Source organism: Drosophila gunungcola, unplaced genomic scaffold (genome assembly GCF_025200985.1).
Source record: "Drosophila gunungcola strain Sukarami unplaced genomic scaffold, Dgunungcola_SK_2 000136F, whole genome shotgun sequence".
NCBI classification, from domain to species: domain Eukaryota; kingdom Metazoa; phylum Arthropoda; class Insecta; order Diptera; family Drosophilidae; genus Drosophila; species Drosophila gunungcola.
In genome coordinates, this window is record NW_026453297.1 from 1 (window position 1) to 23,796 (window position 23,796).

Genomic DNA, 23,796 nt, shown 5'->3' on the forward strand with positions numbered 1-23,796 from the left:
AAGGCCTATAAAACTGTATTCTATTTTATTAATATTCATTAATATTCATACTTGTGCCATAAACTTAGTATAATTCTATTAAAATCATATTAATGATTATTTGTATGATGCATAGAAAAAAGGAAGCAAACTTCGACAAGCCGAAGTTCATATACCCTTGCAGCTATTGCAAAAACGAAATATTCTTGAAAACATTAAAATAATGATTTACTTGCGTATACGTTTAAAAACATTGAAGCTATACTGATTTGCAGCTTAATTATTTAATAGTTCATATGGCAGCTATATGATAGCGTTTTCCGATTTAAATAAAATTATAAGCGTAGTTCTGAACTGTCAAATTATAAATAAGACAAAAAGAATTTTTTTAAAATTACCAAGTAGAAAAATTACATTTAAGTAAAACAAATTTTTATATATTTTTATTGTTTCCATGGGAGCTATATGATATAGTCGTCCGATTTTGATGAAATTTAAACCGTAACTCTGAAATATAAAACCATTACTATATGTCGAAGAACTAAAAAAACAAGCAGCTAATGCAAAAACTAAATATTTTTGAAAAAATTTAAATTATGATTTACTTGCGTATATGTTTAAAAACATTGAAACTATGATGATTAGCTGCAATTATTCGATAGTTTCTATGTCAGCTAAAAAAATTTCAAAACAGAAAAATTACATTTTAAAACAAGAAGGAAAGCAAACTTCGGCAAGCCGAAGTTCATATACCCTTGCAGCTATTGCATTAATTAAATACTTTTGAAAACATTTAAATTATGATTTACTTGAGTATGTGCTAAAAAAAACATTGAAACTATGATTATTTGCAGCTCAATTATTAGATAGTTATTTTATATATTTTTATTATTTCTATGGGAGCTATATGCTATAGACGTCCGATTTTGATAAATTTATACCATAATTCTGAAATAATTAAACATTGCTATATGTCGAAGAACTAAACAAAAAATTAAAAAACAGAAAAGTTATAATTTTTTTCATTTATTTTTCCGATTGTTCCTATGGGAGCTATATGCTATAGTCGTCCGATTTGATGAAATTGAAACCGTAATTCTGAAATATTAAACCATTACTATATCTCGAAGAACTAAACAAAAATTAAAAAACAGCAAAGTTATAATTTTTTTTTCATTTATTTTTCCGATTGTTCCTATGGGAGCTATATGCTATAGTCGTCCGATTTTGATGAAATTTAAACCGTAAATCGGAAATATTTTACCATTACTATATGTCGAAGAACTAAACAAAAAATTAAAAAACAGCAAAGTTATAATTTTTTTCATTTATTTTTCCGATTGTTCCTATGGGAGCTATATGCTATAGTCGTCCGATCCGGCTCGTTCCGACTTATATACTACCTGCAATAGAAAGACAACTTTTGGGAAAGTTTCATGCAGATAGCTTTAAAACTGAGAGACTAGTTTGCATATAAACGGACGGACAGACGGACAGACGGACAGACGGACATGGCTAGATCGACTCTCCTAGTGATGCTGATCAAGAATATATATACTTTATAGGGTCGGAAACGTCTCCTTCACTGCGTTGCAAACTTCTGACTGAAATTATAATACCCTCTGCAAGGGTATAAAAAATGTATATTTTTATTGTTTCCGTGGGAGCTATATGATATAGTCGTCCGATTTTAATGAAATTTAAACCGTAATTCTGAAATATTTGACCATTACTATATCTCGAAGAACTAAAAAAAAATTAAGAAACAGCAAAGCTATAATTTTTTTTATTTATTTTTCCGATTGTTCCGGCTCGTTCCGACTTATGTACTACCTGCAATAGAAAAACAACTTTTGGGAAAGTTTCATGCAGATAGCTTTAAAACGGAGAGGCTAGTTTGTGTAGAAACGGACGGACGGACGGACAGACGGACGGGCAGACGGACATGGCTAGATCGACTCTCCTAGTGATGCTGATCAAGAATCCTTCGCTGCGTTGCAAACTTCTGACTGAAATTATAATACTTTCTGCAAGTGTATCAAATATTAAAATAATAAGCCTGTTAAAAGCCATATTAAAGCTACTTATATAATGGAAAGAAATGGCGAGTAAGACATATGTATTCCTAACATTGTTCTACAATTGGAAGGTTAATCAGGTAGAGCACCTAAATCCATGCCATTCCATTACGTTTCGTCCACTTTCGTTCCATTTTCTTGCATATCAATACATTTCGTGCCCTTCCCAATAATTTAATAATTGGAGTTTGGAGTTTATAATAACACAAAAGTGCAACACATTTTAACATGTTCTAAGTTCATAAGTTGGGATAGTATGGATTCATTTCATGTATGTACATATGTATCTTTATTTATTTTTACTTAGGCCACGAAAATACATATCAATTAGACCCGCAAACCTATTTATTTAATCCTACTCAACACAATTATTAATCCAATAATTTAAACCCATTCAATACAATTGTTATTTGAAGGGAATACAAATCCTTTTAACGGAAAGAGATGTTCTCAAACTAATGGTGTTGTAATAATAAATGTAATGCCAGTCAGAATTTCTCTTCGAAATTTGAAACCTGGTGGGGGGTTAATGTTCGATGTGATCAGGTAAAATCGCAGGGCACTTAAATCCATTTCGTTCCAATCAGAGGCACAGCATCATCGAAATCAAAGATGGACCGTCCGGCGGAAGGAGTGTGGCACGTAGAAGACAGATCTCTCCTTTTTGGAAGTGGAAATACTTACGAACACACAGACATACAGTTATACATAGGTAGACTGGAAAGAGGGTCAAAGGGCACGTAGCGGCACAGCGGGCGGTGCACGTGTGTTCGTGAATGGAGGAACTCACGGCCACTGGGACAAAGGGACAGGCACGCACATGCAGCGACGTGTGAGAAAATAAAAGGTCGTCATCGTACCCAAAACAACAACTTTGGTTAATATTACGAATTAAAATTATGAAAAGTGTGGCTAACCTGCCTCCGTTATCTAAGTACGGCCATTGTTTTTTTTAAAGGAGCCGCGTTACTTTCTTTGGAGCTGAGTAAATTCATTTTTACAAGCTTATAAAAGAACTATTTCAGTATGTGGTTAAGCTCATCAAATAAACTAGAAGCTTTCTATGGAACCCACTCTTAATAGCATTTTTGATCAAACTGAGTAATAGAATACGGTTAACAGTTTTTTCTTTCGAGACAATTTTACCACTTTTGGCAATGTTGGGGGGGAGGTTTATAACGGTCACATTAGAGGGAGCATAGGTAAAAGGGGAGGGGTATAAAACCGAAACACACACAAAGCTGCGTACACACACATTTTATTTACATAAAAAGCAAATAAAACAATACCGAACAAATAAATACAAACGAAATGGAAATGGGGGATGTGGATGGAGAAAAGTGGAGTTTTCCAACGAAAATTATAATGCCGGTTGGGGGAAGGGGGAATTTTCAGTACTCCACCTCATGGAGGCGACCCTGCACTTCACCACGGAAACAAAAACAAAACAAAATCGACGAGGCAGTGAGAGGGAGAGAGAGAGAGAGAGAGATAAAAAGGGGGGGCAAAAACAATAACAACGAAGGGCAGCAGCCAACTGTGGCCACATTTGTATGTGCGTGTGTATGTGTGTGTGTGTGATCGTGCGTAAGTGTGCGTGAGCTACCTGTGGGAAACACGTTTCCACTGCAATTTAACCCCGTTACCCCCCGGAATACGAATAAACCCCTCCCCTTTTTAACTCCCTCCTACACTAAGAATTTTATTTTACCTTTTATACATTTAGGAAGTTTGCACATCTGAATAACTGTGACTGCCAGAAAATTAATGTAAGTAATGGGATAAGCTTATAGTTAATATTTATAACCTTGCAGAGGGTATTATAATTTCAGTCAGAAGTTTGCAACGCAGTGAAGGAGACATTTCCGACCCTATAAAGTATATATATTCTTGATCAGCATCACTAGGCGAGTCGATCTAGCCATGTCCGTCTGTCCATCTGTCCGTCTGTCCATCTGTCCATCTGTCCGTCTGTCCATCCGTCTGTCCGTCCGTCTGTCCGTCCGTTTCTTCGCAAACTAGTCCCTCAGTTTTAAAGCTATCTGCATGAAACTTTCCCAAAAGTTGTATTTCTATTGCAGGTAGTACATAAATCGGTACGAGCCGAACCGGATGACTATAGTATATAGCTCCCATAGAAACAATAGGAAAAAAATATTACAACTTCGATGTTTTATGTCGATGTTTTTTATTGTTCCCATAGGAACAATCGGAAAAATAAATTTAAAAAAATTATAACTTTGCTGTTTTTTAATTTTTTTTTTTAGTTCTTCAACATATAGAAATTACTAAATATTTCAGAATTACGGTTTAAATTTCAATAAATGGGACGACTATATCATATAGCTCCCATGGAAACAATAAAAATATAAATTTTTTTTTTTAATGTAATTTATCTGTTTTGAAATTTTTTTTAAAATTATTTTTGTCTTATTATTAATTTGACAGTTCAAATTACTCTTTAAATTTTATTAAAATCGGAAAACGATATCATATAGCTGACGTAGGAACTATCTAACTAACTAACTAATTGCAGCTAATCATCATAGTTTCAATGTTTTTATACATACAGGTAAGTAAATCATAATTTTAATGTTTTTAAGAATATTTAGTTTTTGCAATAGCTGCAAGGATATATAAACTTCGGCTTGCCGAAGTTTGCTTCCTTTCTTGTTAAGAGTATCATTTTGTTTGTTTGACGTTAACAATGCATAACCTGGGTAACTATGAAGAACAGAAAACCTTTTATTTGTAAGTGGCAATTATCTAGGATTTAACCATATTTTTTCACAATTGGTAAACTTTTTCGTTTTGTAAAAGCATCATTTTATAATTCCCAAGTGTTTATTGTCAGCACTTGCTTATAATTGACTACTTAAAATCTGTGATTTATCTTCAGAAGAAAACTAAAAATAAATCATAAATTTAATAAGAAACTTAGCAAAATATTTGATTATATTTAAATCGACTTAATCTTCTTAGTCTTAATCTTTAAAATACAAAACTCAGCCTAAAACATACTTAAAATTTACCAAAACAAACGAGATAACAGCCGTACCACGGCGTTTTTTGGTACCACTTTTGGCTGAGTGTATTCTCGCAAACAAATAGAAATGGAGCGCAGAGAAACAAGTTGCAGGGTCCCAACTGGAGTTGCACTGGTAGAAAGAGAGGGCGCGAAGGGGGAGTGAGAGAGAGAGGGGAACGGGGGACGTCTGTGTGTGCTCCCTATTGCGGCAATGTAATCGTTCATTCATTCATTCAATTCAGTTTTTATCGTGCCACAAAATGCGGAAGAGTTGTCATGTCCAAAGGGGCAAAAACAAAAACAAAATAAAAGAGGGAGGCGGATAGATAGATAGAAAGAACGAAAAAGAAAGACAAAAGCAAACAAAGAATTTGACATTCGTCGATTTCTTTATCGCTCACTCAACTCTAGGGAAAAGTCAAACCATTTATAAACTTAAATGTGATCATTAAGAAAAAAAAGTAATAATTTAATAATATTAATTATACCGATACTGATCAATAAACCTTTGAGAAAATCAAACCCATCCACTTAAGCTGCATCCACATTAACTGATTTGAAACATAACAATTTTAAACCCCAAAATCCGAATTTCAGAAATCGAAAGTGTAAATTTGTATATTTTATTATTTCAAGAGAAGCACTATTAATATTTCATAATTATAATGAGGATTTATAGCTAAAAATGATATGGGTATTTTATTGATCCAAAATAGCGAAAACGAAAAGTTGGGCTTTAAGTGAGTTCATAAGTGATTTCACTTAAAAATCTCCAGGGATTCCGCTGGCACACCCCCATTATAAGGCCGTATGCCATTGACACCCATTTCGTATAATATTTTTCGAAAATCGGGGATGTTAAGGAAAGGAAAATATCATGACGAGATCCGAAAGGCAGACAGAAATCACCGATCCAACGACGTAATAATTAAGTGGTTCGGGGTCGGACGGGGAACCCGTATTGCTCGACGTCCCACCCGGTATGATCATCTATCTCCTTCTCTCTCTTTCTCTCCCTCCATCTCTCCTTTTTTTCCCCCTGCTGGTTGGAGCAGTGCAACTTCCGCTTTCCGTTTTGCCTCCAAATTGAACTCAAATTGATTTGTTGCAAAGTGCGAGGGGTGTATTGCAAATGGGTGGGGAAAAGGGGGATTAGCATCCAACCCTTTTTAGCGGCTGCAATTAAATCAACTCCCATCTTTCTCTTCATTTTTATAAAGCACAAAAAATAACAAAATACACATAAGCGCAGTTTTAAACTTAAGATAAAGGGCTTAATCCACTGCGTCAGTTTGAAATATGACCTATTTATTCCTAATAAACAACCAAGTTATCTTGCATGTTTATTAAAAAGACAATTGCAACATTTATTTTTGTATTGCTTGGATTTTGATATTATTTTTAACAAAACTATAAAGATGGACTTTTGGAGTCTTCGAAATAGTAAAATACAAATCAATACATATGTATGTATGTATGTGGTCTTATTCCAAAATTGTAATTCCCTTCATATGCATAGAGCGTATAAAAATATGCAGTGGATGAGAAAAGATCACAATAAAGGGCGACTTAAAGTGGATTTCATCTGTTCTTGTTCTTTCTCTTTCTCTGGTTTATCTTCTCCGACTCGTCTTCTTCTTTCATACATATACAAGTATGTATGAATATAGACTCAGCATGAAATGAAATAAAAAGCGGTTCAGCTGATTTAATTTATCGAAAAGCCCCGCCGAGAAACGGCAGAGATCAGCTGTGAGGTTTCCGAGAGATAGAGAGAAAACTGGGGAGAGTAATACACTAAGCGAAACTATTTCGTTTCCTTCATTCCTTACCAAAAAATCATAAACGTACTCCACTTGACTTTGAATTTTCATTTTAATAACGTTATCTTTCTCCACCTTCGAGATCATTTTAATAACGTTATCTTTCTCCACCTTCGAGACATTACAAAATTTTTTCATGTATGAACCATAGAGATGTTTGTGGTCATACCACTTGGCATTGAAATTAATCAGGTATTGTTCAAAGTAATACAAAATTATTACACCTTGGTAAGGCTTTAATCGAAACAATGTAAATATCTGAAATAATTGTTCGATCTGGAACATTTTTAGTGTGCCAATAATCTAAGCCGAATAAACATATACCGCCCTATTACTGGTTTCTAACCATGTCTCTACAGCGTTTCGCGATATTGCTCTTATAGCTCCCGAAATCTCGACGATAATAGAGACTAGATCGTCTAGGCTTTTGATCCTGAGATTCAGTTACATACTTTTTAACGAAACCAGCATCCCCTTTTGCTCTACTAGCCACTGGTAAAATAAGAAAAACACAAACCACCACCACGATCGTCGCAGTGCATTACGCATACGGTGACGAACCCACTCTATATGGTAACACTAACCATACAACATGTTGTATGGTTAGTGATGGTATATAGCTCCGAGACAGCGAGAGCGCTACTTTATCTCTTTGCGCTCATTGAAATGGATGGAATGGAACGGCTAGCACTAAGTCTGTATGCTCCGATCACCATCACCCACCACACCAAGTTTCATTTTCAGTCGAACTGCCTTTGAGAAAGCAACAAGTTGCTCCGTGCGGGTCAGCATTTGTTTTAATTATTTCTTTCCAATCGAGACTCGCGGCGTTCTTTTGTATACTTTTTTTTTTCTTTTTCTTATTGTTTTTCTAAAATATTTCTGTGGATGACGAAGAGCAGCATTAATATGTCTGTGCTTTAGTGCGGCCCCTTTAAAAACGATCGCTGCCAAAAAGAAGGAGGGTGGTAGTGCGGATTTTTATTGCACCTAATCTATTGCCAATCGAAAACGAAATTGTTTTACAAGTAAAAAAGAAAACAAGAAAGGAAAGTGAAAAAGTAGTGAAGCAGATCCCAGCAAATAAAACACCATGAAATCGGAATTGTTAACTCTGACCCTGCTCGGTATTATAATTTCGAATTTGGATTTGCAAGTGTTAGCCCATCCGGAGCGCTACAATCGGCTTCCCTTCCGCGGACATTCGCAGGTCGGTGGGGGGCAGGACCCCGCCCACCGGGAGAACCGAGATGACCTCTGCACCCAGTGCTTCTGTTCGCACATCAAGGCCATCTGTGACTTCCAGCAAAATAAGACGGTGAGTTTCGGTTTAGGTTTCTGTATCACTCATAACCGCAGCCAGACCAAAGCGGTTTTTAATATTACTTAATTGGTCATCGATTCGATATATTTTCATGGCAGCACGACGCTTAAACATTCTTGTTTTTATGTTATTTCGACATTTAACGTACTTTTTGTATGTGGTTGTGACGAAAAAAACATAGATAATGTCCGATAAATATGCCACAAAATTCGTCATATTTAAAAACAAAAATTATTATTGAGATGACATTTAATATTAAAAAAAATGTGTTGTACAAGACAACATTTTTTTTTAATATGAGATTTGTTAAAAATTGCATTTTAAACCAATGTAATACCAAGTTTTTTGTTTTTTTTTTTGTTTGTAATAAAAATTGAAAACTTTATAACTGATATCAAATTTACGCAGTACTAAATACTTTAAGCCTACGAATAAAATGGCATGAAAAAGAGTCAAGCAAAAAGCTTAAGAAATGCATCCGGCAACTAGAAATTTCGAATACAATGGCAAAGAAAGCCAAGAAAAAGCTCTGCAAGTCAAGAATTTTCGAATTAGTTAACTTTCAGCCAATTCTGACTCATATTTCTGCAGCTGAAGTTATACATACATACATACATAGTTAAACTAAATTTAACGGGCTTATGTTTTTTCGACGATACATATGCGTTTGCGCTAAAAACACTTGCATTGAAAAAGAAATAACAAATATCACAGAAAAAACATGTAACATTGTTATTGTGGGCACTCCTAAATTCGTTAACCTTGCTTTTTTAATTAGCGAAAACTTTAAATGTTTGAAGGCATGTATTGGCTCTTGTGTGTGACATTTTCTTTAATGGAATTAGCATTTATATACAGCAGTTATTGTATAAAAAAATCTGTCAAAGCTATGGCCTTATTTGGCAAGAAAATATTGGGCAAAAGCTCGTAGTTAAACCACTTATACCATTACATGCGATAATTGCAGTTAACAACATTTTTCACGTAAAATAAGCGCATTCAGCAACACTGATCGACTTAAGTTTTTATACCCTTGCAGAGGGTATTATAATTTCAGTCAGAAGTTTGCAACGCAGTGAAGGAGACGTTTCCGACCCTATAAAGTATATATATTCTTGATCAGCATCACTAGTAGAGTCGATCTAGCCATGTCCGTCTGTCCGTCCGTCTGTCCGTCCGTCTGTCCGTCCGTTTATATGCAAACTAGTCTCTCAGTTTTAAAGCTATCTGCATGAAACTTTCCCAAAAGTTGTCTTTCTATTGCAGGTAGTATATAAGTCGGAACGAGCCGGATCGGACGACTATAGCATATAGCTCCCATAGGAACAATCGGAAAAATAAATGAAAAAAAATTATAACTTTGCTGTTTTTCAATTTTTTGTTTAGTTCTTCGACATTTAGTAATGGTTAAATATTTCCGATTTACGGTTTAAATTTCATCAAAATCGGACGACTATAGCATATAGCTCCCATAGGAACAATCGGAAAAATAAATGAAAAAAATTATAACTTTGCTGTTTTTCAATTTTTTGTTTAGTTCTTCGACATTTAGTAATAGTTACATATTTCCGATTTACGGTTTAAATTTCATCAAAGTCGGACGACTATATCATATAGCTCCCATAGGAACAATCGGAAAAATAAATGAAAAAAAATTATAACTTTTCTGTTTTTTATTTTTTTGTTTAGTTCTTCGACATTTAGTAATGGTTAAATATTTCCGATTTACGGTTTAAATTTCATCAAAGTCGGACGACTATATCATATAGCTCTCATAGGAACAATCGGAAAAATAAATGAAAAAAATTATAACTTTTCTGTTTTTTAATTTTTTGTTTAGTTCTTCGACATATAGCAATGGTTAAATATTTCAGAATTATGGTTTAAATTTTATCAAAATCGGACGTCTATATCATATAGCTCCCTTAGAAATAATAAAAATATATAAAATAACTATCAAATAATTGAGCCGCAAATCATCATAGCTTCAATGTTTTTAAACATATACGAAAGTAAATCATAATTTTAATGTTTTCAAAAATGTTTAATTCTTGCAATAGCTGCAAGGGTATATGAACTTCGGCTTGCCGAAGTTTGCTTTCTTTCTTCTTTATTAACAAAATTGAATTATAATAGCAGCAGTTATCTTGGTCTTAGAATAGTAACATTGTTCATTACTAATAATTTTTGGTTATTTGTGTAAAGGCCAAATGAGTTTAGTTAATGCCACTTCATAATTTCAATGAATATACACTTACAAGAAAAGCTATCAGTAAATTAATAGTCATCTTGGTAACCAAAACGACGTATGATATGTTTTATTTAAACAATTTAAGTGACTAATCACTGATGTCAAAACTTTTTGTTGATAAGAAATAAAAATCGTATACCACTTCAAGTCTCATTTGTAATTCAATCATAAGTCCAATGATTTTTTGATTAGAAATCTTTAGTGGCAATTATAATTTCTATAATCAAGAGTTGCCGCTTTGAGTGACCACTGTAACAGAGGATATACTTATGTGGAAGCTTTTGGCAGCTAACTGCCAAAGTAAACTAAAATTTAACGCACTGAAATAAGCGGATAGAACAAAGAAAATCGCAGAAACAGAAGCTGGAGAAGAAGGGAAAAGGGCAGGAGAAGCTGATAAAGACGAGGGACAGACAGTGGCGACGATAAGTGAGCGCACTCAAATCAAGAATCACTTTGATTTTTCTACGGCGATTGTTGTTGGTTGACTCACATGGTTGTTTATTTAACAACGTCTAGCGTTGGAAAGTGGAAAATATTTATTCAGCTTGTTGTTAAGTTCGCCGAAAATGATTATGTTTTACATAAAACAATTTTTCAATATATCTATTTAGGTTATTATTATCAGTCAATTGACTTGCTTATTTTTTATTAGTCAGGCTATATGTATTTATGTTTTGTTAATGCCCAATATTGGTCACTTATTCTTATTCCATTTTTTTACTGACTATTAACTATTAAAAAACTGATGGCTGGTTGTATTTGCTTATTTTAAAATATTTAAAGCGATACTGAATTAAGTTATTTAATACTATTGAAAAAATACGAAAAACTTGTTATAAAAATTAACAAAAACTTATTTTTTGCCAAAAAAAGCTTATTTTAAATATAAAATGTTAAGATTTTAAATCTTGTCTATGAAGCAATTATATGTTTCTGTTATTAGCCACTAACATGTACTCTAATTTTCGACCATGGAATTTGAGGAAAATTATAGTTTTTCAGCGTTTTTCGGTCTTGAGGAAAATTCGCTGTTTTGAAATGCGTTGCGAGCACTTTTTGATTAATAGAAGTCTGAATCGAAATGTAAACAAAAGCCGGAGCTGCGTGCAAAATAAAATGAATGAAAGAATAAAACGAAAGAAGGCGGCGCCGTCGCCGTCGCCGCTCCCTCTTCCTCTTCCCGCCCCCCCTCTATAAGGTGGTACCGCTCCCCCCACTCCCCCCTTCTTGGCCACCAACCCGTTCGACAGGTTATGCTAATGAGTCAGGTGTGCGTGTGTGTATTTGTTGCTGCTCTCCGTGGCTCTCTGAAATTAAAAACAAAAAAGAGCGAGCAAGTGCAAGTGATTGCAGAGTGAATTTATGGCCAGCAAATTCGTTTTACACCTGAATCGGCTTCTTGTAGAATATACAATCTTTAGATACATATATCAATCCCTGTAACTACAATCACACTAATACAACATTTTTCCATCAAATTACAATATCTTTTAAAAACCTTCATAACGACATGGTCAATGCACTTATAGCTCCCAACTTTTATTAATTTAGTTAAACTGTCTAAAAATTACAGAAATATACAAAAATAATGCATAGAAGGAAAAGGAAAGCGTAAGGAAAATAGAAAATTAAAGTGATTATATATAAATTAGCCATCACATGCATTTAATTATATAGTTGGCTTTTAATTGAAAATATCTTAGAAGTACATCGATTAGGCGAAACATCAAGGTCATATTAATTATTCACTCTATATGTATGTGTCTATCAAAATATATAATTTTTCGTGTAACCACATGCTTATTATACAAATCCGACTGCAGTTCCGAGAACTAAAAGCCATTTCTGTTCATATATCAGTAATCAATAAACCAAATGCTCTTCTTGTGTGCTCTTGAAAGATACGCATGTGTATATTTAGTATCTACAAGATATAAGACCTTTGTTCTGTTTGCTTTGACCAAAATATCTCTCTCTCGATAAATCTCTCTCTAGATATACGCATATCTTCTATCGTTGACGAAGTCGTTGAATTCTGCACTTCCTCAGTAATTAAGTGAACTTAGATGCTTTTTCCAGCGGATGTGGGCCAAGCGGGTGGCACTTTTTCCCCCTCCCTCACCTCCTTTCTCCACCATTTCTCCCCCCTTTCCCTTTCACCCTCCGCTTATCTTTTCTTTGTGAGCGATTGAGTGTGACTGTGTGTGCGTCGCATGTGTCGTCATCTTGTAGATACAGAATTTATTTATTTGCTGCGTGGGCCTGCAGTTCAGTTTTCTATGTGCAAAGTGGACAGACTATCGAAAACAGAACCCGAAACAGAAAGCGAAAAAAAAACCGAATACGGATAAGGGGCAACGAAATCGAGTGGAAATGCATTCCACCCACTTTTCCAGCACAACCCCCTTGAAGTCTAACGATTGACAGTTATAAGCCAAAAAGACCCTCTTATGTAGTGTTGTCAGCTGGAAAACACCGAAAAAAACTGAGCGAACAACTCAAAATAAAATCAGTTCAATTATATGGCACTCAAGCGAAAAACCCGTGCACTGAAAAAAATAATTCGATCAATTTCAGGGGCTTTGATAGGCCTCTTCAACAAATGTTGAAATTTTTTTTTAAATTTTTTATTTTTTAAAGGATTTTAACTGAACTCGACCTTCCATAACTATAATTTTCGTACCTTTAAATTTCATTTCAAATATAAACTTTTCAAATTAAAGTTATGCATCTGTAGGTTATTTACATTTATATTTCATAATATCCCATTTATATTTCATACAAATTTATAAATAATAAATAATGTTTTACAAATATTTACAAAAGCTCATGGATATTTTCAGATGTTTAAACTTTTATACCCACAATATAAAATACAATATATATAACAGGATTTATACCTCTGCACATTCAAGTCCAAATAACAAACCCCAAAAAAAAGTTGAAAATTTTTCCCTCTGCAAGGAAAAAAGGAAATGGAGGAGGATGGCGGTTTGTGTTCCGAGTGTTTCTGTTTTAGTGGAATGCGCCTACTTAAATTCCCATTTCGAATGGCTACTTAAACTACTTGGGACCAAATGTTATGGCTGCGAGCTGCTAAAAATCCATCAATTGCCACAAATTGAATGCTCGTTCCACAAAAACAACAATAAAACAACAAAGACAGCCTAAGAGGAGGAAAGAGAAGAGGACTTTGAGTGTGAATGCAATGAGGTGGGCCACAAAATAAAAGAAAAATCTGAAGACAGCGCCCCAGGAGGTGCCTGAAAATCCAGATAAAAAAAGCGAGGTTGGAAAATGTGCATTCGATTTAATTTTGCCAATAATTCCGCTAATCGGTAAACAACTTTCGATCGTTTATGTTTATGTATGTATATGCATACCAAACACACAATCACGGAAACCTCGTTTTCACTTCGATATGGAAATGAAAACATTTACAAAACATATGCAATCGATGTGTGTACATAATATGGCTGCACATGACTCAAATCTGTAAACCATAAAGCAGAAATCCATAAAAACCATATAAACATAAACCATGGGGAATGGTTTCACTGATTGAGAACATATTAAATCGTAGGAATTAGTCTATACTTTTGATAATATGTGGAATAATTACCCAATGGTCAATGATATAGTCTTCCAATAAAAATATTTGTTTTATTGACTAAAGGTTCTTAATAAAAAATTACAAAAAATAGCCATGTGAGTAATACCCTTAAGATAGGAATTCCATAAACAATACCTATAAATAAGGTATATATTTTTAAAGTTCCCACAAGCAAAGTTAGTTTACTTAGCAAACCAAGGGGAAATGAGTTTTGAAATTTCTATTTACAAGATAAAAGTAAATAAATAGCATCTAAAAAAATAATTTGCTGTTTTGTGGCTAAGTTTTGTTTTGATCTCTTTAAATTTGATTACTGAAAGATTTATCAGTGCCAATTTACGCAGCAAATTTTGATTAAAAAAGTTTCAGAAATGTTCCGCTCTTCCCAGAACTTGTGAGTATATAAAATTGTTGTGCATTTTTTTATTGTCTGACTTCTGTTTTTCTGTGCCTTGCAAATACCTTATGTCATAAGCCCATTTATTTTGCAAACAGGGAGCTATGTATGAGCCACCTTTTAAAAAACCTTTCTTTCGGATAACGATTGAAGGAGCCATTTTTATCTTATCGGAGGGAGCTGTTTCTGTTAAAACTATTTCTTTTAAAAAAACAAAATGCAACGCCTGGCATATCCAGATTGGCTTATCTGGGGAGTATTATAAGTATTCGGTAATGAGAAGTACCACATGAGGAATTTACTTGGCAGCAAGTCACGTAGCCATTTCCCAGCCAAACGTGTCGAGGCTGAGTCTCACAGATACAGATAAAATGCGCCGATACCAGATGAATTAGCCACAGCTCGGTTGTGTGGGAAATAGATTGGGAAAGTCCTTTTCCTTTTCCCATTTTCCGACCATGTGATCAGCATGCCGTTTGAATTTCAGTTTTCATTCTTCTGTTTTTCCCGGGCGCAAAAAAAGATATAAAGATATAGATACAAAATACCGAAAGAGAGCGAGATGTGGATCATAATTTATTTTTAATTGGCTTTGTTTGGTTATTTATGTTCTGTTTTTGGTTTTGGCACTTCCAGCCAGGCGACGGCAGCTATTTCCGCTTGTCTGCCACGCCCTCCGCCCCCTGACCATCCTCCATGCTCCAAACTCCATACTCCATCCTCCATACTATATGATTCCGTTCCAAAAATATATCGCTTAAAGTTGTCGCCGACGAAAAATGCCCGGAAAATGTGAAAACCGTGAGCAGAATCTTTTGGAGAAAAGCGCCAAGAAATCAGTTTGGATCACTCAGTGAGTACGAAGTTCTATAAATAGGGCCTAGATCTCCATGGGCAGCCCATATACATATACACAGAGAAAAAGCTTCATGAAGTATACCTTTATTTCAAACCCTGTTATGAAGTTAAAACAAAGAAATTTAGGTTTCCAATTGAATTATAAAAATGTATTAAGAAAAATATTTAAACTTCTTTCAAACCTTTTTTATTTAAACTTTGAAGATATTGCATATACTTTTAATATCTGAAACATATGCATATGCAGCTGTATCTTAAAAAGATTAAACTCAAACGACTAATTTCGTGGAAATTAAAATGATTTCAGGTACGTTTTACTAAAAACATTTCTGTTGCATCATATTTATATTTGAGAGTACCCTAATTATTAAAAAATGCTATAAACATGGCTTTGATAGCAGTTCTTTTTTGTATTTTCACTTGTAGTATGACTCATTTTGTATACTTTTTTGTTTACTCTGTATAAGCCTTATTTATAAATCTGTGACGATATATGAACGCCGGCTGACGAGATGTGGAACTTCATAAACTTTTTAGACGCTTTGGCCACAAATTTGTTTGTTTTTCCTTTTCGACTGATGGTTCCCATAAACTTGAAAACGAATGAAGAAGGAAATGGGGGGGGAGGAGGAGGCGGAAAAACAGAGGGGAGGAAAGAGGGTGGAAAAACTGTCTGTCAGACAAACAAGCAAATTAAAACTCACACGTAATTGAGACTTCCTCTTTAAGAGGAGAAAAGAGCGAGAAACTGGAGCAATTGAAAGAAATTGCGCCCAAAGGCGTGTAACAAACAGACCGAGAAGAAGAAAAAGGGGGGCATTCAGGAAGAGGGCAAAAATAATAAAAATAATACTAATAAAAACAAAGAAGGCCAGAAATCTCGGCAAGAAAAGGCAACAGGGAGAGAGAGATGAAAATATAAAACGAAGAGGGAATAAAGCTAATGCAGCTGTGGCTAAAGATCCAGATTCTGGTTCAGATCCAAAGACATTGAACCCACCAACGAGGCCAGACGAAAGAGCAGGTGGCCAGACTTTCAGATCGAGGCGTGCATTATAATTACAATGCCAATCAACAGCCCCCCTACATTTTTTCCCATTATGGCAACTGCGAAGACGACAAAAATGACAAATTTGATTAAAGCCAACAGTAAAACCGGAAAACCGAAGCTCTAAATACACTTTAAAGTATTAACAGCGGATCGTTTCAATCATAGAATTCCTTCTTATAGAATCTATTTTATAGAGTTGCCTGATCATACAAAATTCGTAGAAAACTGTGATGAAGATATGCACCAAAAGATAAGATAACTTTACTTGATATTTGACAAAATGACCATTTGAAATTAGGCCAACAGAAAAAAGAAAACCCGAAGCCCTTATACCTAGTACACTTTAAACTATTAAGATAAATCAATTTCTAGGGAAACGGTTATCATAACATTATCAAATCATTATAACATATAGAAATCTTCTATGGCGGCTAATTTATGTCGTTTTCTGATCATACAAAACTCTTTGAAAACCATGATGTATACATTTAATTTAATAACTAAGAGATAAGAAAAGATTGACTATTGTTACTACTCTAAATTTGCAAAAAAAAATGGTTTGTGCAAGCGGAAAAACTATAAAAAACAGTGACTAGTAAAGGAAAAAAATGGTGAGGTGCCTATATCAAAGGCACGTAGGCACTTACACCCCCAAAGGGTGATTAACCATTAAAAATATAAATAAACAGTATTTAAAAATGCAACTCAAAGCAAAAGAGCACTTAAATTCAACACCAGAATGTACGGTAGTGCCCTTGAGTTATAGCGTTTATTGATAAGCGATTACCTTGCAGAACTCCAAGAATGTCGAAACGTGAACTTACAAGAACTACAATAAATACTGATTAAATTACTTAATTACTTAAATCTTATACATCCCATCAAGTGAATATCAATTTCCGATTTAGCTTTTTTCGCTCAGTAATAAACACAATTATAATTTCAATTCATTGACTGAATTTCATTGATATTATTTCGTTTCATTTATTTATATTTTTGCTTGTATGCCACACTATTAGTATGTGAATTCCTTTTTTATTTATACTATAAGCAATATAAACTACTTAGTAATTGTATGATTTATTGAACATTTTGTTTTTTGTAGTAAGTATTTCACCAGCCTTTGCAATTGCAGCAACAGAATTGAAAATCCGAACTTTTCTGTAAATTAACTCCAGTCTCTGGCGATAAGAATATTGAAACTGGACAGACTGAATCAAGTGTGAGTCAGTCACAAATCAAACAAAATTGGAAAAAAAGGAGCCAGATATATTACGCTGTCCAAAAGCAAACAATCTGCTTTAAAGCGATAAACCAAAGGGCGATTCATCAATATTGTTGATGATATACATAATTTTATAAAGAAATTACCGCAAGGATGAAGCACAAGTACGTGTGCAATACTTTTATTTGAATTTTCTAATTTCAAACATCGTACTGATCTTGGGAAAAAGCTTTAAACTTTTGTTTTCTGATCCCAAAATAATTATCTGTTAAAAACAAAAGAGTTACTTAAAAATGATCTACGTTTATCCAAACTCTGCTGTATTTTCTTGTCAAAATCTCTGAGGCTCTGGGATATCTTGAGATTTGCTCTGCTTTCCATTAACAATTCGTAGGGCCACGGTAATCCAGATTCATTAACGCAATGAGGAAAATCTTGGGCACTTCAACGTGATCAGCAACAAGATCATCAGCATCGTTAGCGACCGTATGTCGTGGACATCCCAGCTCGTCATCCAGCCAGCACTTTGAGTTGCAACTATTTTCACTTAATTTAATGAGAAAATTGCACCCTCGGGTGATGGTTCGAGTTTGAGTTCGAGTTCCAGTTGGGGTTCTTCAATGGAGCAATGAACGTTGCGGTCAAGTTGCCGTTGTTGTCGTCGTTGTCGTCTGATGTTGCTGCTGTTTGCGTTGTTGTTGTTGTTGCTGTTGCTGTTGCTGCTGCAGCAGCTCCTATTGTTGTTGTCGCAGACACTGCGTTTAAAAATATCACAAGAGTGAGGGATACAGACCGCAAGAAATGTAAGTCAAGCGTCAAAGCCCCCCGGCAACAGCAACTCCACAGCAGCAATATAAACAACAACAAAAAAGAAGGAAAAGAAAGAAAAGAAAGAAAGAAAGAGGTTGCAACTGCGGCAAGTGTCTGGCAACTCCCAGTTTCCCTCTAAAAAAAACCAAAAATTGCTTAACAGCCTATGAATTTCTGAGTCATTTGTGCCAAAAGAAGTGCTAAATAACTTGAAATATGTATATTTCTTCAAAACCGCACACCATTGCAAATTGCACTAAGTTTCTACTTTAGAAATTGCTTTTTCTGTCGTCTGGAGTTTTAAATAAAATTGGAATGTAACTTGTGAAGAGTGTCATTAATAAAAGGTTTTTGTAAACTTTAACTATTGTGATAGTTAATTAAATTAATAGAAAATAATATATAAAATGAAACTGCTAACTTTCAGCTCAATTGACACTGATACCTAAAAAGTATTATTTATTTCATTTTCAATGATACCTAGTATTATTCTTTGCAATTATCATGTATAATAAATATAATAATTTAATAAATATATGTTTCCTTAGTTTAAGCCTCCAGTAGTTGGTCTTAAAAATAAGCTCTTTCCCATTTTCTTATTTGGTTCTCTATTTCTGTGTACCGCCAACAGCTGTCGAGCGTTTTTAACAATAAATACGCGGTGCCGCTAAACATCAAGTACATAGAGGTGCGACTGACGGCCGGCACCCAGTTCGTCCTGCATGAGAACCTGTTCCAGGACAACCAGGTCAACTACTTCGGCGTGATCGGAGTGAAGGATAACGATCAGGTGGAGATGACCAGCAATGCCTTTTTCCACAACAAAGGCGGCTATCCGAGCATCGAGATTAGCAAGGTGTCGTCGGTGTTTCTCCAAGATAAATTCCTGCCAGGTAAGTTAGAGACTCACTTCACCCGTGGAGCAAAGCAGGAATTAACCAGTAAAATCTCAGGTGCGGAATTCAAGCTGCTGGTGGATGACGTCGATAAGCTGGTGGTGTTCCCCAATGCCTTCCAAATGACCAATTTGGACTGCACCCTCAGAAGGATCAGGCATCTGGAGCTGATGAAGAACGCCTTTAATCCCGGCGGTGCCACGTATGGGATAAATGTGAGTGCTTTGCAACTATTGATTATGCGCGTTAGTCATAGAAATGTTATGAAAGTATCACTGTCTGTCCGTATGAACGTCGAGATCTTGAAAAATTTACCATACAACTCACATAAGTCTGCAAGGACATGGTTATTGAGTATATGCTTATTCGGTCTATATCTATTGAGATACCAAAAATTTTCCAAATTGAACAATTATTTTCGAAATTATAATAAAATATTTATTGTATGTTTTGGGCAGCAGACGACGCTTTCGCCTTTAAGGTTTGTCGCGCCATCTACCGGATTCATTTTCATTTGAAATTGGTTAACAGAGTAAAGGGTATATAAAAGTCGGAACACTCGACTATTGCGTTTCTTCTTGTTTTTGTACTTTACTCAACTAAATATCGATTGTGCAGCTTCGCGTGGAGAATTCTACAATCGATCAGCTGGGCATCTTTGGCGTGTCCATGAGCAAGGTGAGCCTAGTGGGCTGCCACATCGGCAGGATCATGAGCAACGCCTTCGATGTGACCAGCATTAAGGAGCTGTTCATCGATGATTGCGACATTGCGGTTATCGAGTCCCAGGCGCTGACCAACAAGCTGCACAGTGATAAGGTGGCCATTCTGAGCACGGTTATCGGTACAATTGAGGGCCAGGCGATCAGCCAAAGCGGCATTACCACCATGATTATGTCAGGGAACACGTGAGTTGACTTGGGGTTTTGTTAGCCATAGTGTATCATGTTAATCCTTATGCTTTCCCCCTTTCAGAATCAACAAGATCTGTTCGAATGGCATTCAAATAGTGGCCGTGAACCTCTTCATTCGCAACAACACAATGCGCCACTTGGAGCCCAATTGGCTGAGTGTCGGCCAGGCCGATCAAGTGGCCATCGAGGACAATAGCTTCGATAACTATGGCCGCTGTGAGCTGAACATTGGCTCCTCGAACTGCAGTTTTCGCAACAATAAACTGCAACATCCGCAGGCGGGCAGCCTGAATTTCACGTGCCGCGTTCACCAGGTGCGCGTGGGTCGCGAGTGCACCTGCGACAAGTCCTGGCTATCGGCTCTGACCGATCACGATCTGGAGTCGGAGGTGATGTGCCAGGTGGCGGAACGGCATGGTGGATGCTTCAATGCCACTAGCACAGATCTGCGGCGATTTGTGAATGAGGCATGCGGTGGAAATGCGACGATGCGCGAGTGCATCGCTGGTCAGTGGCATGCAAAGTCGGCCAGCGATCAGTTGAGCGGCACCAGCAAATACCACATCACCTGGATAGCCTGTCTGATTGCGGGCGTTACCCTGGCGATTGTCCTGGTTGTGGGCGTGGTCTTCAGATGCTGGCACTCCAGTGGTGGTGGACGAAATAGCAACGACATTTGCCTGATTGCCGAGGACATTCGCGAACAGTTGCAGCAGAGGGCCAGTGTGCTGAAGGTTGGCGATGGCACACGGAACTCCATCATGAAACTTATAAATGGGCAGTTCAGCAAGGAGGTCTGTCATACGAGGATCATGTCATTCCTGGGGGACCTGAAGCACAAATCGCCGGAGATTGAGGCACTGCTGTTCCAGCACATTGCCCAGTGTCACATGAATCCGCCGACGGGCGATGGCTACGGGCCAGGTGCTGGTCCAACCTCACCCAGCGCACCCAGTCCGAATCCCAGTGAGGGCGGCTTCGACGAGGAGCCCGTCTACCAGGAGCCCGATCAACAGCGTCCACTCATCTGCGGCGAGTACTCATCGCCGCCGCACCATCTTGTCGAGAATCCGTACTCGGAGCCGTTTAATGCAACGAGTAAGTACGGCGGCCAGGACTGCAACAGCAATAGCCGTAATGGCCGGGAATCGGATGGGTATTCTGGCCAACTCCGGCCCCTCCTTCCACAACCCAATCGAATGTCTTAGTTGTTTTGGGTGTAGGGTTTGTATCTAACTTGTACATATTTAACCCCACAAAAAAAAAACTATTATGTGTGCTAGCGGATATTAGTTATTTTATTTATCAAAGTATTTATTATTTCACTACTGGAATCCCGGGATCAGTCAACTTGGACACAATAAAGCATCCAATCGCAGTTCCGAAATAAAAAAAAAACTGAAAAAAAAGAGTTCTATATGATCGAAGACTTTCCAAATTCAAACAACACAAGATTAACTGGATCCACTCGCATCTACACATATAATTAATTTTATAAAGCGTTTCTTTAGGCTTGTGACACACTCCATAGCAGATCCTTTTAGAGTCAAAGTGACATTTACATACTATCAAACTAAGAACTGATAGTATATCCATGCTAAATCAAGAACTACGGGACCATGTGCAATCAAATCCTTATAGTTCAGCACAAATAAGATCCAATGGGAAGTGCATACTTTTCAAATAAGAAAAGTGCACTTAAGATCTACATACGATCTGAGTAAGATTTAAATATGATCAATTTACGTGCCACTTAAGATCCATCCTTGTAAGACCCACTTGAGATCCAATTACGATCCAATAGACAACCATTTTACATTTTTTTTTTGCAAGTTTTTTTTTCACTTCAACTACGCACATGCACGTAGATTTGGCACCAAAAATTATTGTATACCCACCCACAATTAAGACACACAAACACACACAATTTCGCTGGCAGGCGTCGATCCACAAACACAAAGGCAAAATGGCAAAATCCACAAGTGCGGAACGCATTAACCCACAAAGGTACTAAAAAACAAACGTAGTTAATTATTTCCCGCAACCCTACAAACATGGTGATGGATTCTCTCTCTCTATTTCTATACAAAAGTCTTTGGTGATGTACCTATTTGTAATTTGTGACTGTATCTGTAATTGTAACTAACTTAGATATACTCCGTTAATTTACTGATTAACTGTGCAACTAGTTAGATAATCGGGTTGTAAAATCGTTTATAAAGGCATCTAAAAGTAAAGGTGTACATGAAAAATACATTGTTGCGTACTTTTAGACACTTTTATAGGTGATTTCAAACCATTTAGTTTTAAATAATCATTATTTATTGTTGTTCTTTTTTCAGATGCGAACGACATGCCACCGCCATATCAATATGCCACGCCCATGCGCATTCTCACGCCCCCACAGCAACTGCAACAGCCATCGACGATGGCCAATTATGCCACGCCCGTGTGGCGGTCCACGCCGAGTGCCACGCCCACCAGTCGACCGCCTTCGGGGTCACAGGGTCAGCAGGGGTCAGCCACAGCGCCAAGGGCAGTCAAGGATCTGAGGCAAGCTCTCCAGAATTCCCCACAATTCCATCCCAATCAGCTGACCTCAGCGCGCAACCAAAGACAGATCCTGCAGAACCTGCCGGTCCAACCGCCGCCCTACAGTCACAGTCACGGTCACGGTCAAAGGTCACAGGTCAGGGGTCAGCGGAGGCGCAGCTTCGAGTGCCTCGACGGCGCCGCCAGCCTGGCGGCCATGGAGCACATGGACTCCGGTTCGGATCACTCCGGCGGCAGCGATGTGACTGTCCAAATTGCCGATGTGATCGACTATGCGGATGCCTAAAAGTATGCAGAAAGTATAACATATATATATACTCCTATATATATATATATATCTGCCACAACTGTCACACCTGCCACCCAAAAAAAAAAAAAAAAAACTTTGAAAAAAAGAGGAAAACACCAGCCAGCAGCAGCGCCCAAAACAAAAACGATAAAACTTTGTGATATTCAAACATTTTCTCTGGATTTGCGAACGAATGGAGAAGATCTACATTTATGTAGTTATAGCTAGAGAGAAACAATCGAGAGGAGCGGCGTCAACCGCCAATAACATAAGCTAGTTTAAGTTGATTTAAATAAACGAGTCCTTCCAGACCGCTCGACTGACTTATTGTGTCCTGATCTCATTTATTTTGGCAGTTTTAATTACTGATAAATTGAATCCATATGCTGATTATTATGGATCGTCATCCAAGAAAATGAATCCCTATAAAATCTAGATTTTGTTATGTCAATTGATCTAAACTAACCCCGATTGATTTTGAAAAATTAATTTAACTTTCATGTTTCGCATTATTTATAAACAATTACATCTTCATTTTTTGCGAAAGTTGGTGAAAAACCAGCATTTATAGCTGTGAATAGCAATAAATTGAAAATTTTATGAAGAGTTCAACAAGGTAAGACATTCCAAATTTCAAGCAAAAATTTGTTGGAAACACCGATTTGTTGCAGTTTTTTTTTTTTTGCCTTTTCCAGTCTTCGCAA

At 36.4% G+C, this 23,796-nt stretch overlaps 1 protein-coding gene across 3 annotated transcripts; it reads left to right on the forward strand.

Moving 5' to 3' along the window:
* Positions 1 to 7,634: 7,634 nt before the first annotated feature.
* LOC128265587 (uncharacterized) lies at positions 7,635 to 23,415 on the forward strand. Of its 3 annotated transcripts, none has more exons than XM_053001700.1 (7): positions 7,638 to 7,692; positions 7,811 to 8,226; positions 19,072 to 19,333; positions 19,394 to 19,551; positions 19,955 to 20,244; positions 20,312 to 21,348; positions 22,593 to 23,415. In XM_053001700.1, exons 2-7 carry the CDS (start codon positions 8,002 to 8,004, stop codon positions 23,087 to 23,089), a joined length of 2,469 nt encoding a protein of 822 aa, XP_052857660.1. In that variant the 5' UTR covers positions 7,638 to 7,692; positions 7,811 to 8,001; the 3' UTR covers positions 23,090 to 23,415. The 3 variants fall into 3 exon arrangements, with proteins under 3 accessions (XP_052857659.1, XP_052857660.1, XP_052857661.1); XM_053001701.1 differs by lacking the exon at positions 7,638 to 7,692 and adding an exon at positions 15,133 to 15,349 and having other exon boundaries at positions 8,129 to 8,226; XM_053001699.1 differs by having other exon boundaries at positions 7,635 to 8,226.
* Positions 23,416 to 23,796: the final 381 nt, after the last annotated feature.